Source organism: Trifolium pratense, linkage group LG3, assembly GCF_020283565.1.
Source record: "Trifolium pratense cultivar HEN17-A07 linkage group LG3, ARS_RC_1.1, whole genome shotgun sequence".
In the NCBI taxonomy this organism is placed as follows: domain Eukaryota; kingdom Viridiplantae; phylum Streptophyta; class Magnoliopsida; order Fabales; family Fabaceae; genus Trifolium; species Trifolium pratense.
This window is the reverse complement of record NC_060061.1, coordinates 39,736,494-39,747,310: the sequence shown is the minus strand read 5'-3', so window position 1 is coordinate 39,747,310 and position 10,817 is coordinate 39,736,494. Positions and strand designations below refer to the sequence as shown.

Below are 10,817 nucleotides of genomic sequence, written 5' to 3'. Positions count from 1 at the left end.
TATAAATTTATTAAATTATGAAAATGATATTTTATATTTTCGAACAATATGAATACTAGATTTATATTTAAGAAAATGTCAGAAACCTTTCCCATCTGGATTGAGTTGTAGGAATTGAGGCTAATAGAATTGCAGCAATTCGAGTTAGATTTTAGTTGTTTTATTTTAATATTTTAGCTTATGAACAAATAAAAGAAATATTATTTTAAGTGATCAGGGCTTCGTTCCCCGACCTTTTATGTATATAGAAAACTCTTAATTAGACAGAAGAATTTTATTTTATATGTTCAACAAATAATTTTTCTGACAAAAATTAGTCATCGTTAAATAATGGTGAATAGACCTTCATACTATATAAAGTTGTTACTGTATAAAAAATCTCTCTCCAAATTATATATAAATATACACATAATAATGAAAAGTATTGCCACCTTCTATTCACAAATCAATACCTCTCTATAGTTGAGATTGAGCCAATACAAACCAAATGGCTTCTCATCATATCCAATATTTCATTGTTCTCTTAATGGCCACATTATTTATCACAATTCAATCCCATTCCCATGCAAAACTAACTCCTGATTTTTACAACGATGTTTGCCCTCAGGCATTGCCAATCATTAAATCAATTGTTAGCCAAAAACTTAACTTTAAACCACGCATGGGAGCACATTTACTAAGATTGCATTTCCATGACTGTTTTGTCAATGTAAGTTAACTACAGGTTATTACTGACGAGTGTTTTCGGGATACTCTTTAACGATTCAATTTAAATAAATTATTTATTTGAAAAGTTAGATATTTTTATTTTTTATGTATTGATTCCATATCCTGAAAAGAGTGTTCCGAAAACACGCATGACTATGCACGAGATTTTCTACTACTATCGCTCTTTGGCGATCTCCTTAGTTTTTACTACTATTGTTGTTTTGATCACTTCACTTATTTTTTTTAAACTCGTGTACACATGTTATTTTGGGACAGAAACTTGTTAATTACTCTAACAACTAGAATATTTGCAGTGATCATCAATCATGCATGTCACTTCTATACAAGTATTCATTCATATATTATCATTCCCTTAAATGACTATGATTGAAAATTAAACCATATTTTATATATATAGGGGTGTGATGGATCAATTCTGCTGGATGATACCCCTAACTTCATAGGTGAAAAGAGTGCCTCAGGAAATGTTGATTCAGTTAAAGGCTATATGCTTGTTGATATAATTAAAGCAGCAGTTGATAAAGCTTGCAAAGGCCCTGTGGTATCTTGTGCAGATATCTTAGCCGTAGCTGCTCGTGACTCTGTGTCCATTGTGAGTCAGAATCATACATAACATACATACATTTAATCACTCATCTATTTATGAATATCTAAATGGCATATTAACAAGAGCACTTAGATAAGATGGTGCTTCTCTCTTTCAGCTTAACCAAAGTCTTGGGTTTTATCCCTGACTTGAGCATACAACAGTGTTAAAGCTCTTAGGGAAAGTTTGTCACCTATTTAAGTTTCACAAGGCTCGATGGATTAGTCTCTGCAATTGCGCGCAAAAGATATCCGATTACGCCAACAAAACAAAAAAGAGTAGTTTATCATGTCCACAAATTCTAGCTTACCTGACAAAATGTCGAAATTGCTTGGTCGGATGTCATGACCGGAGTTCGAACTTCAATCCCTCCACTTTGTGTGTGTTGAGTTTTAAATGACTTGACATTTCGTCTATCTACACAAAAAAAAAAAAAAAAAAAAAAAAAAACTAGTGTATCTATTTTTGCTCAATTTTGAGGTAGAGTTTGTTAGACAATAACCTAATATGGTTGCTCACTAACTTCTGAGAGAGGTTATGTCTTGGGCTAATAATCATTATGTTGATATTATTCCTCCTTATATTGAACTTTTATTGATCAATGAAATATAATAAGTTAGTTTGATTAAAAAAAATAGCTAGGTTTTTAAATTAAAAAAATATGTACTTGAATCTCTAAACTTGTCGATAATTTATAATTATTTCTCTGATTTATGTAATCAAGTCTCTCAATTTTTAAATAATTATGTAACCAAGTCCATGCAAATTAAGTGTATACTTTTTCTTTTTTGTTTCATAGTTGGGAGGTCCAACATATTGGTATGAAGTTCTACTAGGAAGAAGAGATGCTAGAAATACTACAAAAGAAGCAGCTGAATTATATCTTCCTTCACAACTTTTCAACTTCTCCCAACTCGTTTCTAACTTTAAGTCTCAAGGCCTAAACCTTAAAGATCTTGTAACTCTATCTGGTGCTCACACAATTGGAATGGCTAGGTGTTCTACCTTTAAGGATAGAATCTACAATGACACCAACATAGACCCAAATTTTGCAATTTCGTTACAACAAAATTGTCCTATAAAAGGTGGTGATGACAATATGGAAGCATTGGATTATGTCACACCTGAAAAATTTGACAATTCATATTACAAAAATTTGGTTAGTAAAAAAGGTCTCTTCCATTCTGATCAAGAACTCTTTAATAATGGTATTGATTGTGAAAGTGACATGTTGGTGGAACTCTATAGTGGAGATTCAAATGTTTTTGCAAGAAATTTTGGAACTTCTATGATTAAGATGGGTAATATAAAGCCTCTTACCGGAATTTTCGGAGAGATTAGAACCGATTGTACCAAAGTTAACTAGTACAAATTTGGATTGAATATTTGTTGCCTATGTTTAAAATAGGAGGGAATAAAGTTTGTGATTAAGGTTTATGTATTTTAGTTGATATGAATTTGTTTATGGTTAAGAATATTCTCGCTTAGCTAATCGTTAGTTGGTTCAGTGGTGATTGGCGCTGAACTTCGTAGGGAGGACCGCGGTTCGATCCCTCGCAACTGTGATCGGGAGGGGGCTGGAACCACCTGATGCCAGAACTAACCCCCAACCAGATTCAACTGGTGGTGAAAAGAAAAAAAAATATTCTCGCTTTATTAGATAGAATTGTATTGTCATTGCTTTTTTTTTATTTATTTATTAACTAAGCATATATTTGGATTGACGGTGAGATTGTTAAAATTATGGTGAGCTGCCGTAATTTTGACAAAAACTACACCTAGAAAGTTAGAACTTCGCAAAATCATGGTGCTAGTGTGATTTTGCTGAACTCACCGTCAATCCAAACACACATTTAAGTTTTACTCACGTGCAATGCATGCTGAGACGAATTTTGCAAGATAATTGACATATGTTGAGATATCGAAGAAACAAAATTGAAAATTATCCATCAATCAACCTACTATGAAAATGGAAAGTTTTATGATTAAACATGACAAAATTGTATGAAAGATAATAAAATTTACATACAATTGCAACAGAAAACCAACTTTCAAGTTTGAACTCAACAGAAAGATTCTTGTTCAAAAAAACTCAGCAGAAAGATTAGGAATACAAATATCTCAAATTTTCTAGTCCACAATTTTTTCAGTCTATGGACCCTCTCCTCAAGAAAAAGGTCATCATGCAGAGTTTCCTAACTAAATCACATGACACTTAGAATCAGCATATACAAACAAGTCAATTGGTCAATCAATTCTAAGTTCCACTTTCTCATGACTTCTGGTTATTTACATCATACACTCCAAAGCATAAGAAAATACATCTCAAACACAAAAATGAGGTTAAGATAAAACAAGGGTCCGAACCAGCCGATTCAACCAGTTGGACCATGAACCAACATTGTCTACGCTTCAGTTATTCGAGTGATTCGACCATAGTACCTTCCTAGTTCCACGTATTTGAATCATGACTGGGAAGTTTCGCCGGTTCTATGTCTAATTCGGTTTTCAAAACATTTTGTACAAGATCATATACATAATGCAACCATGCATGTATATATTAAGATGCCAAAACTGGTAACCTTTTGTGATCTATGAAAGCCTTTCTAAGAACATTATATCCATTTCTATAATGTTCAAGTGAGAAACATAACTGTCTTATTGCTTCGCGTTTCTCTTCGGCTCCTTCTAATATCTCAATCTTTTGCCTCTCAATCTCATCTTCTAATTCCTTAGCTCTTGATTCTAGTTTTACCACATGTCTATATGCCTGTTGAATTATTTTACCTCTTGAATTCATCTCTTCTTTGAGTAAACCAACTTCTTGTTTGAGATTATCTCTCTCTAATACCAAACCTTTAAGACTCACATTAATTTCTTCTACATTTTTCTTCATATCCTTAATCTCTCCCTTCAATATCTCAGTTTCACCTTTGAGTCTTATTTCCATGTGATTCTGTTTCTCCAACAATTTACACACTTCAGTCTTTAACTGTGCTTTTTCAAAGAAGCTTTTCTGTTCTGTGTCGAATAAAACGGCATTTAAATCCTTGATCTCATTTTCTCTTTCTGATAGACATGTTTGCAGCATTGAAACTTTTTCTTGAAGTTTTGTGTTATCGCTCTTCAAAGAATCGAATTTATTTTTCCATGTAGCAACTTCCTTGTGAGCCAAGTTAAGTTGATCCTGCAATTGCTGAAAATTTTCATTTGATTTACTTGCCTCAATTTTCGATGAAGCTATTTGCATCTCAAAATTCTCAACTTTTTCTTTTTCCAATCTAAGATCATCATCGATATCTTTTTTTGTTGATGATGATGATAATTCATGTGTATTGATCGTACATTGGTCCAATTCGGACCGGTCCTGACCTAGCCTGGAACACGTATCATCCTGCAAATGTATCGATGATTCCATCGACTTATATTTTTCAACCTCAATATTAAGTTTATTAATTTCCTCTTCTGAATGCCTCAAATGTTCATTCACATTCTTCAATTCTTGTGCATATGCATTGATTTTGTCACCAAAATATTCACCATGTTCTTGTTGCTCATAAAACAAAAGTTTTTCTTTCACCTCACGTAAATCGATTTCCAATTCAATAACCCTTTTAGTCATACCATGATCACTTGAATTCCCGAAGTAACCCGAATAACTATTGATAGATGAAGCGTCATCAAATTCATCATCGCTATCTGTCAAAGTCGAAGATGCATCTCCATCTTTTTGACTTGTTGCATCAAAATTGTTTCCACCAGAACCGAGAAAGAAATCGAACCCTGCAGCACGGTTACTTGCTATTCGACGTCCCATTTTTATAGGAGAAGCTGAAGGCAAAGAAGGAGGTGGTTCAGAACCGTTATCAGAAACAAATGAACCATGAGATTGAAGATCAGAAGGTATGTTTTTCCACAATTCGCCTGTTACATGTTCATAACGTTCGGCTAATGACCGATAACCGCGGTAAAACTCTTCAACAAGAGAGATCAATTCTGGTCTCTTTTTGTAATACATTTCAGCTTTTTGTGCAAATGAATCTCCATTATCTTCAATTAGTTTCATCATTTGACGAATGTTGCGATCCATCTGGGATGTTAGAGATCTTTTTGTTGATTTCTTGTGAGACATTGTGATGAACAAAATGATTATGATGATGGCACGTAGAAATTTGGTCTGAGATTATAGAAAAATATTTTCAAAAAAAAAATAATAATAAAGAAAAATGGATAAAAAATTAACCACCTTCCCTATCTATGTTGCAAAGTTGGGAAAATGGTTAATCCTTTTTTTTTTTTGAATGATAATTGAAAGAAGAATGAAACAAGATGTTACTATGATACCAACATTAATTTGTTTTTACTTGTTTTAACTTTTCTTTGTTTAGATAAACCTTGTTATGGGGAGCTATAAATGTTGTTAAGAAGAATAGAAGATAGGATTTAATAAACAATAACCTTTTTGATGTGTTTGTTATGTTCATATATGGGGCATGGTTTTGTTTTCAAACTAACAATGAAACTCTCCCTTGGGAAGTTATGGGTTATTAATTTGTTGCTAAGTTAGGATTTCTACAAAATATAAAGAAACTTGTACAATAAATTATTTTTTCTTGTATGTAACGATAACGTAAACTTGTTTTATAATGACATTCAATATTTTTTTTATAGGTTCCTCTCACTTATGTTGAATATTAAAATTTAGTATCTTTTTAACTGAAATTTGAACATTAGTTCACATAAAGAGAAATACATATATCATGTGTGTAACATTTACTTATATTGTCAATTTAATAGATGTGCATTGATAATATAAAAATATACCAGTTTTACAGAAAAAATAGTCAATTTGAAAAATATTAACAAACATTTTATATATATGACATAAAATATAATTGGATGAATAAAAAATTTACAATGTACAAATCAAATATTCTTAATATTTATATCATAGTTTTTTTAAACATGTGTCTAAATCTTATTTATCTTTATATTTTCCTTTTGCAGTGTAGTTCACCTCATAAATCAATAACGAGAGCACAACAGCTATCATCACTTGATGATGTTGTGCTCTCATTACTTGATGACATAAATCGATACAAATGAGTGGCATGAAAATTAATTGTAATGTGAATCATATCTATTTCCAACTACATAGTGTTTACTGAAATCAAATTGAAGTTCCTTAAGTGCCAATTTAATAGCTTCTGGAAATAGAGAACATGCCAAAAATGTACTGGAATAAACTCAAATCAAGTACGGTATACATCATGTGTAGGGAAAACAAAAGTTGGGAAATGGTTCATTCCCCCTAGTTTACACATTTAGCTTCAAAAAAGAAAAGAACGATAAACTCATGTCCCTCCTGCAGTCCTACGCCCAACACGAGCAACAAAACCAGCCTTGATCTGTGCAACTGATCTTCCTGATCCACACTGCAAGCAATAGACAACAATTATAAGATATCCAACAGCATAAACCGATGTCTCAAAAATACCATTCAAAAGTACAAGATGCTTTTTTAGAGAAACCCCAACTTTAGGTGTTAAATCAGTCTCTAATAAAAAACTGACAAAACCGTCGTTGAAATTGTAAAAATATCAGTAACTTTAGCCACAGGTAAACTCTCTGGCAGAGACGGCACTAAATGTAGTTGAGGTGGAGAGCACCTAGACCCCAAAGAGACTGAACTTTCAAAAATTACACATACCATCCTCTTCTTTTCTTTTTTTTGTATGTTGAACCATCTGAAATTTTTCCTTTGCACCTAGACCCCAAAGACTCTTTTCCCTCTCACATTCTCAGATATCAATCTCTCTATACTCTCTGTCTCTACACTTCTCTCTATGTTATGTTAGTATGTTTTGTTAACTTACTAATTTTTTTAACCAATTCACTAGTGCTCTACAATTTCAGAGACCAACTTAGAGATTTGCCTAAAATTTGTCTATTGTCGGATATATAATGAAAATGAAAGCATATTTTTTATACTAGGATGAAAAATAGTGACTAATTTCATTAAACCCCAAAAAAGATCATCGTAAATTACTGGGAAAAAACATCAAAATCAATATTTAGACTAGAGAAGCTGAACCAACAGTAACTGACCATAATCTGAACAATCTAATTACCCAAAATACCATCAAATTACCAAATGCCTCCTTGGCAAAATAACTGATCATGAATTCAGTGGACGAATTACCATAAAGGCAGAAAACCTTCATAATATTTGGGAGGGTAATCAAAGCCTATAAGAGATAGAAAGAAAAGGAGTAAATTGGGGCATAGAAATTTCACCTTTTCACAGCGGAGAAAGAACAAACGGTTCTCCTTAGAAAGTATTGTGTCGGGACTTTTGCATCCAAGGCAAATGACATATTCATCTGGAAAAAGAAGAAAAAAAAAAACAGAATATAGGTCAACTTTTACCCCAAAGGCTTAATATAATTCATATAACAGCAATTCAATATCCACAAGATACTTACTGACATATCGACGCAAAATTCCTTCGAAATTCTTTGGTGCAAATCTTCCCTTCACAACCAATCTCTGCTGTCCATCTAGAGAACCACTTGTACCCAATTCAGCAAGCAAGAAAGCCATGACATGATCTGGCTGTCGGTGCATCCTGAAAGACAAGGTAGGAAGACATAAACAAAAGGAGAGGATGGAAGACAAAAGCAAGTTGTGATGCAACATAGAAAAAAATCCCAAGAGGTGAATAATAAATCAACATACGTTTTGCAAAGGTCCATAAAATTCACAAAAACAGTTTTCTTTGTGCCCTCACGAAGCACTTGTGGAGGCCTCATAACAGTCCTCCTCCGGTCTCCAGCAAGTTCTGGATTATTCTCACGTAGAATGTTAAACACCCTGCCCAAAAGCTGCACAGAAAAACATCACAATGTAGAGGAGTGAAACAAACACCAACCAAAATATGACAATAATACCTACAGCTATGACACAGAAAAAGCCAAAGTTTTCAACCAACCAGGAGCAGAAATAGAGAAAGTAAAAATGCTTCAAGTAATAATATATCATGAAGCTATTGTTGGAGAACCCATACCATTACAAATAATATAACAGTGATAGAATAAACTTGACACTATATATAATCACACACAAAAAGACATGTGTTGATCCCAACAAAGATAAAGCATCCTTGAAAGCAAAATCCATATAAATACCTAATCAGACGCATACTTGAGGAGGTGGATGAATATCATCACTGAAGAAGTTCCATGTTAAGAAAAATTATGCATGCAAAAGTTTATAAAACAACAGACATTTCAAGGCCCCACCCAAAACAGCCTATAAAACTAATACGGCGATGTAAAGTTGAGATGTGTGAGGACCACTATCCTAATTAACAAAAAGAAAATTCAGTTCAGAAACATTTACGGAAGTAGGTGAGGATAAGAGCATTAGAGAATATAACACAAAGCATGCAAAATATTTTATACCTCCTCATACTGATAATCACGATCACTCCCTTCCCAAGGGTAACGAGGTTGCAATGAAACAGCATCTTGATCATCTTCTTCAGCGAGATCTGAGGTAAGAATTTAGAAAGACTTCAGCATTCAATTAACTTTCCTTACGACATTATATAAATTTTATGTGTCCGAGAGACAACTTACCATCCAAATCTTCATTTTTCGCATCAACACTCTCATCAATTAAGTTACTGATATCAACCTACAATCAACAATATAACACATTGTGAAATTGCTTCCAATAAAAATAGAATAGCAACACCAAATGCTTAACAGCTTTAAGACATTGAATAGATGATAAAAATATTGTTCGTTAATGTAACCACATAACAATTCAAATGACCTACAGGCTTCTTCTTCTTCTTTTTCGCACCAGCTAAAGTACTGTCAAACCCCTCAGAAACTGCAATTGAAAAGCTAATTAGAGAATCCTTCATGCACAAGGAGAATAACAGATGCCTTAAACAATAACATTAAAGGCCAAAACTATTAATAAAATAAAACAAATGCAATTTCAATACCCGACAGATTTTCTGTCTTCGCAGCCAACTTGTCTACAGAATCATCATCAAGATCTACAACTGTGGTTTTCTTTTTCTTCTTCTTTTTAGTAGGATCAAATGGCGCAATCTGCAATTAGCAAATTCAAGCATTAGAAAAAGCAAAATTTCAACAAACTGAAACGCCAACAAATCAACGAGAGTTGAAGCACCAACTAGGATGCCAGTCACTAAAAAGTAAACTAGCCATACTCAAAAATAACAGTTCACAGGATATAACTTTAAAAAACTGTTTAAACAGCCTCATAACCAATCACATGAAACATGTATAGGGAAACAAATACATAAAACTACTAAAATCAACTGAGGAAACTTACATCGGGAACCTCCTCCTTCACATCAATCTGCGCTTCATCTGCCATGGTTGCTGAAATCTAAGTAAAATGAAACTAGAAAATCAGAGAACTAAGATATTATGTATCGAAGTTGTGGGATTTCAGATAAAAATGAGATAAAATAATAACTTCTAATCTTATTGATAATAATATGATACCGACTTGATGCAAAAGACCACACATTAACCCTATATATAGGGATACAATACAAGACTCTTTTTTTGGTGCAAGCCAGGTATCCTCCACACAGAACTGCGGAGACTAATCTCTCGAGCCTTGTGGGATACAATACAAGACTATAGTCCCTAAGATTATAACCACTAAATGAGATGCCCTAATATAATATAAAAATACAATAAGATATTTTTATGATGTTTTAACAGTATTAAAAATCAAAGTACCAAGAGAGTATAGAGAATGTAGAACATTAAGGCAAATGTTAATAAACTAAATCAATAATCAAAATCAAGAAAAAGCCATATAAATAAACAAAATCCTTATATCTAAAATAAATGGATTCTTACAAATAAAATGCTCTTAATCAATAACCTAATAACAATAACATTAAGAAAAAAAGCTAGTGTTAAAAATTGAAAACCCTAATAGAATACAATCGATTAATTGGAGGTAACAAATCAAGATATGAACTTTATAAGCTTGAAAATCATAAGATTAAGCTGTACGTGACGAGAACACATAATCAGAAACTACACAAAACAAACAGCAAACGGAGTAATGAAAAAGGGGAAAATTATTATAATTGAAAAAAGAAAATCGATTTAGAGATTGAGGGAGAAATGGGGCATACGAGTGAGTTTGCGGATCGAAGGAGAGAGGAAGGGAAATCTGTAGATTGATTGATGTTATCACAGTGTGTCTGCTGCAGCTGCTATTGCGAATCAAAAACCCTTTTCTAGTCCTTCCAAAACGGCGCGTTTCACCTCTCTTAATAATAAAAGTATATAAGATTTTTTTTGGGTTTTTTTTATCTATTTTATCTTATTTTTTAAAAATAAAATAATAAAAGTATAGGAACTCGAACTCTTTTATTTATTTATTTTTAAGATAAAAAAAATAACTGACTCTCGAACAAGATTATGTGGTTCAGTGG

At 32.7% G+C, this 10,817-nt stretch overlaps 3 protein-coding genes across 4 annotated transcripts; 1 reads left to right on the top strand and 2 right to left on the bottom strand.

The window, feature by feature from the left end:
- Positions 1–394: 394 nt before the first annotated feature.
- LOC123919074 (cationic peroxidase 1-like) lies at positions 395–2,752 on the top strand. Of its 2 annotated transcripts, XM_045971297.1 has the most exons (3): positions 405–709; positions 1,127–1,321; positions 2,115–2,752. In XM_045971297.1, the coding sequence occupies exons 1-3, from the start codon at positions 488–490 to the stop codon at positions 2,679–2,681; spliced, it is 984 nt and encodes a 327-aa protein (XP_045827253.1). In that variant the 5' UTR covers positions 405–487; the 3' UTR covers positions 2,682–2,752. The 2 variants fall into 2 exon arrangements, with proteins under 2 accessions (XP_045827254.1, XP_045827253.1); XM_045971298.1 differs by lacking the exon at positions 1,127–1,321 and having other exon boundaries at positions 395–709.
- A 1,123-nt stretch (positions 2,753–3,875) lies between these two features.
- Positions 3,876–5,447, bottom strand: LOC123915087 (protein NETWORKED 4A-like). Its single transcript, XM_045966236.1, has one exon. The coding sequence runs from the start codon at positions 5,445–5,447 to the stop codon at positions 3,876–3,878; it is 1,572 nt and encodes a 523-aa protein (XP_045822192.1).
- Positions 5,448–6,422: 975 nt separating this feature from the next.
- On the bottom strand, positions 6,423–10,661 carry LOC123916539 (eukaryotic translation initiation factor 2 subunit beta-like). The gene is made up of 10 exons (XM_045968012.1): positions 10,515–10,661; positions 9,689–9,745; positions 9,333–9,441; positions 9,159–9,214; positions 8,956–9,013; positions 8,779–8,867; positions 8,054–8,199; positions 7,801–7,943; positions 7,613–7,698; positions 6,423–6,750 (listed from the first exon to the last, which is right to left on the bottom strand). The coding sequence occupies exons 2-10, from the start codon at positions 9,731–9,733 to the stop codon at positions 6,670–6,672; spliced, it is 813 nt and encodes a 270-aa protein (XP_045823968.1). The 5' UTR covers positions 9,734–9,745; positions 10,515–10,661; the 3' UTR covers positions 6,423–6,669.
- Positions 10,662–10,817: the final 156 nt, after the last annotated feature.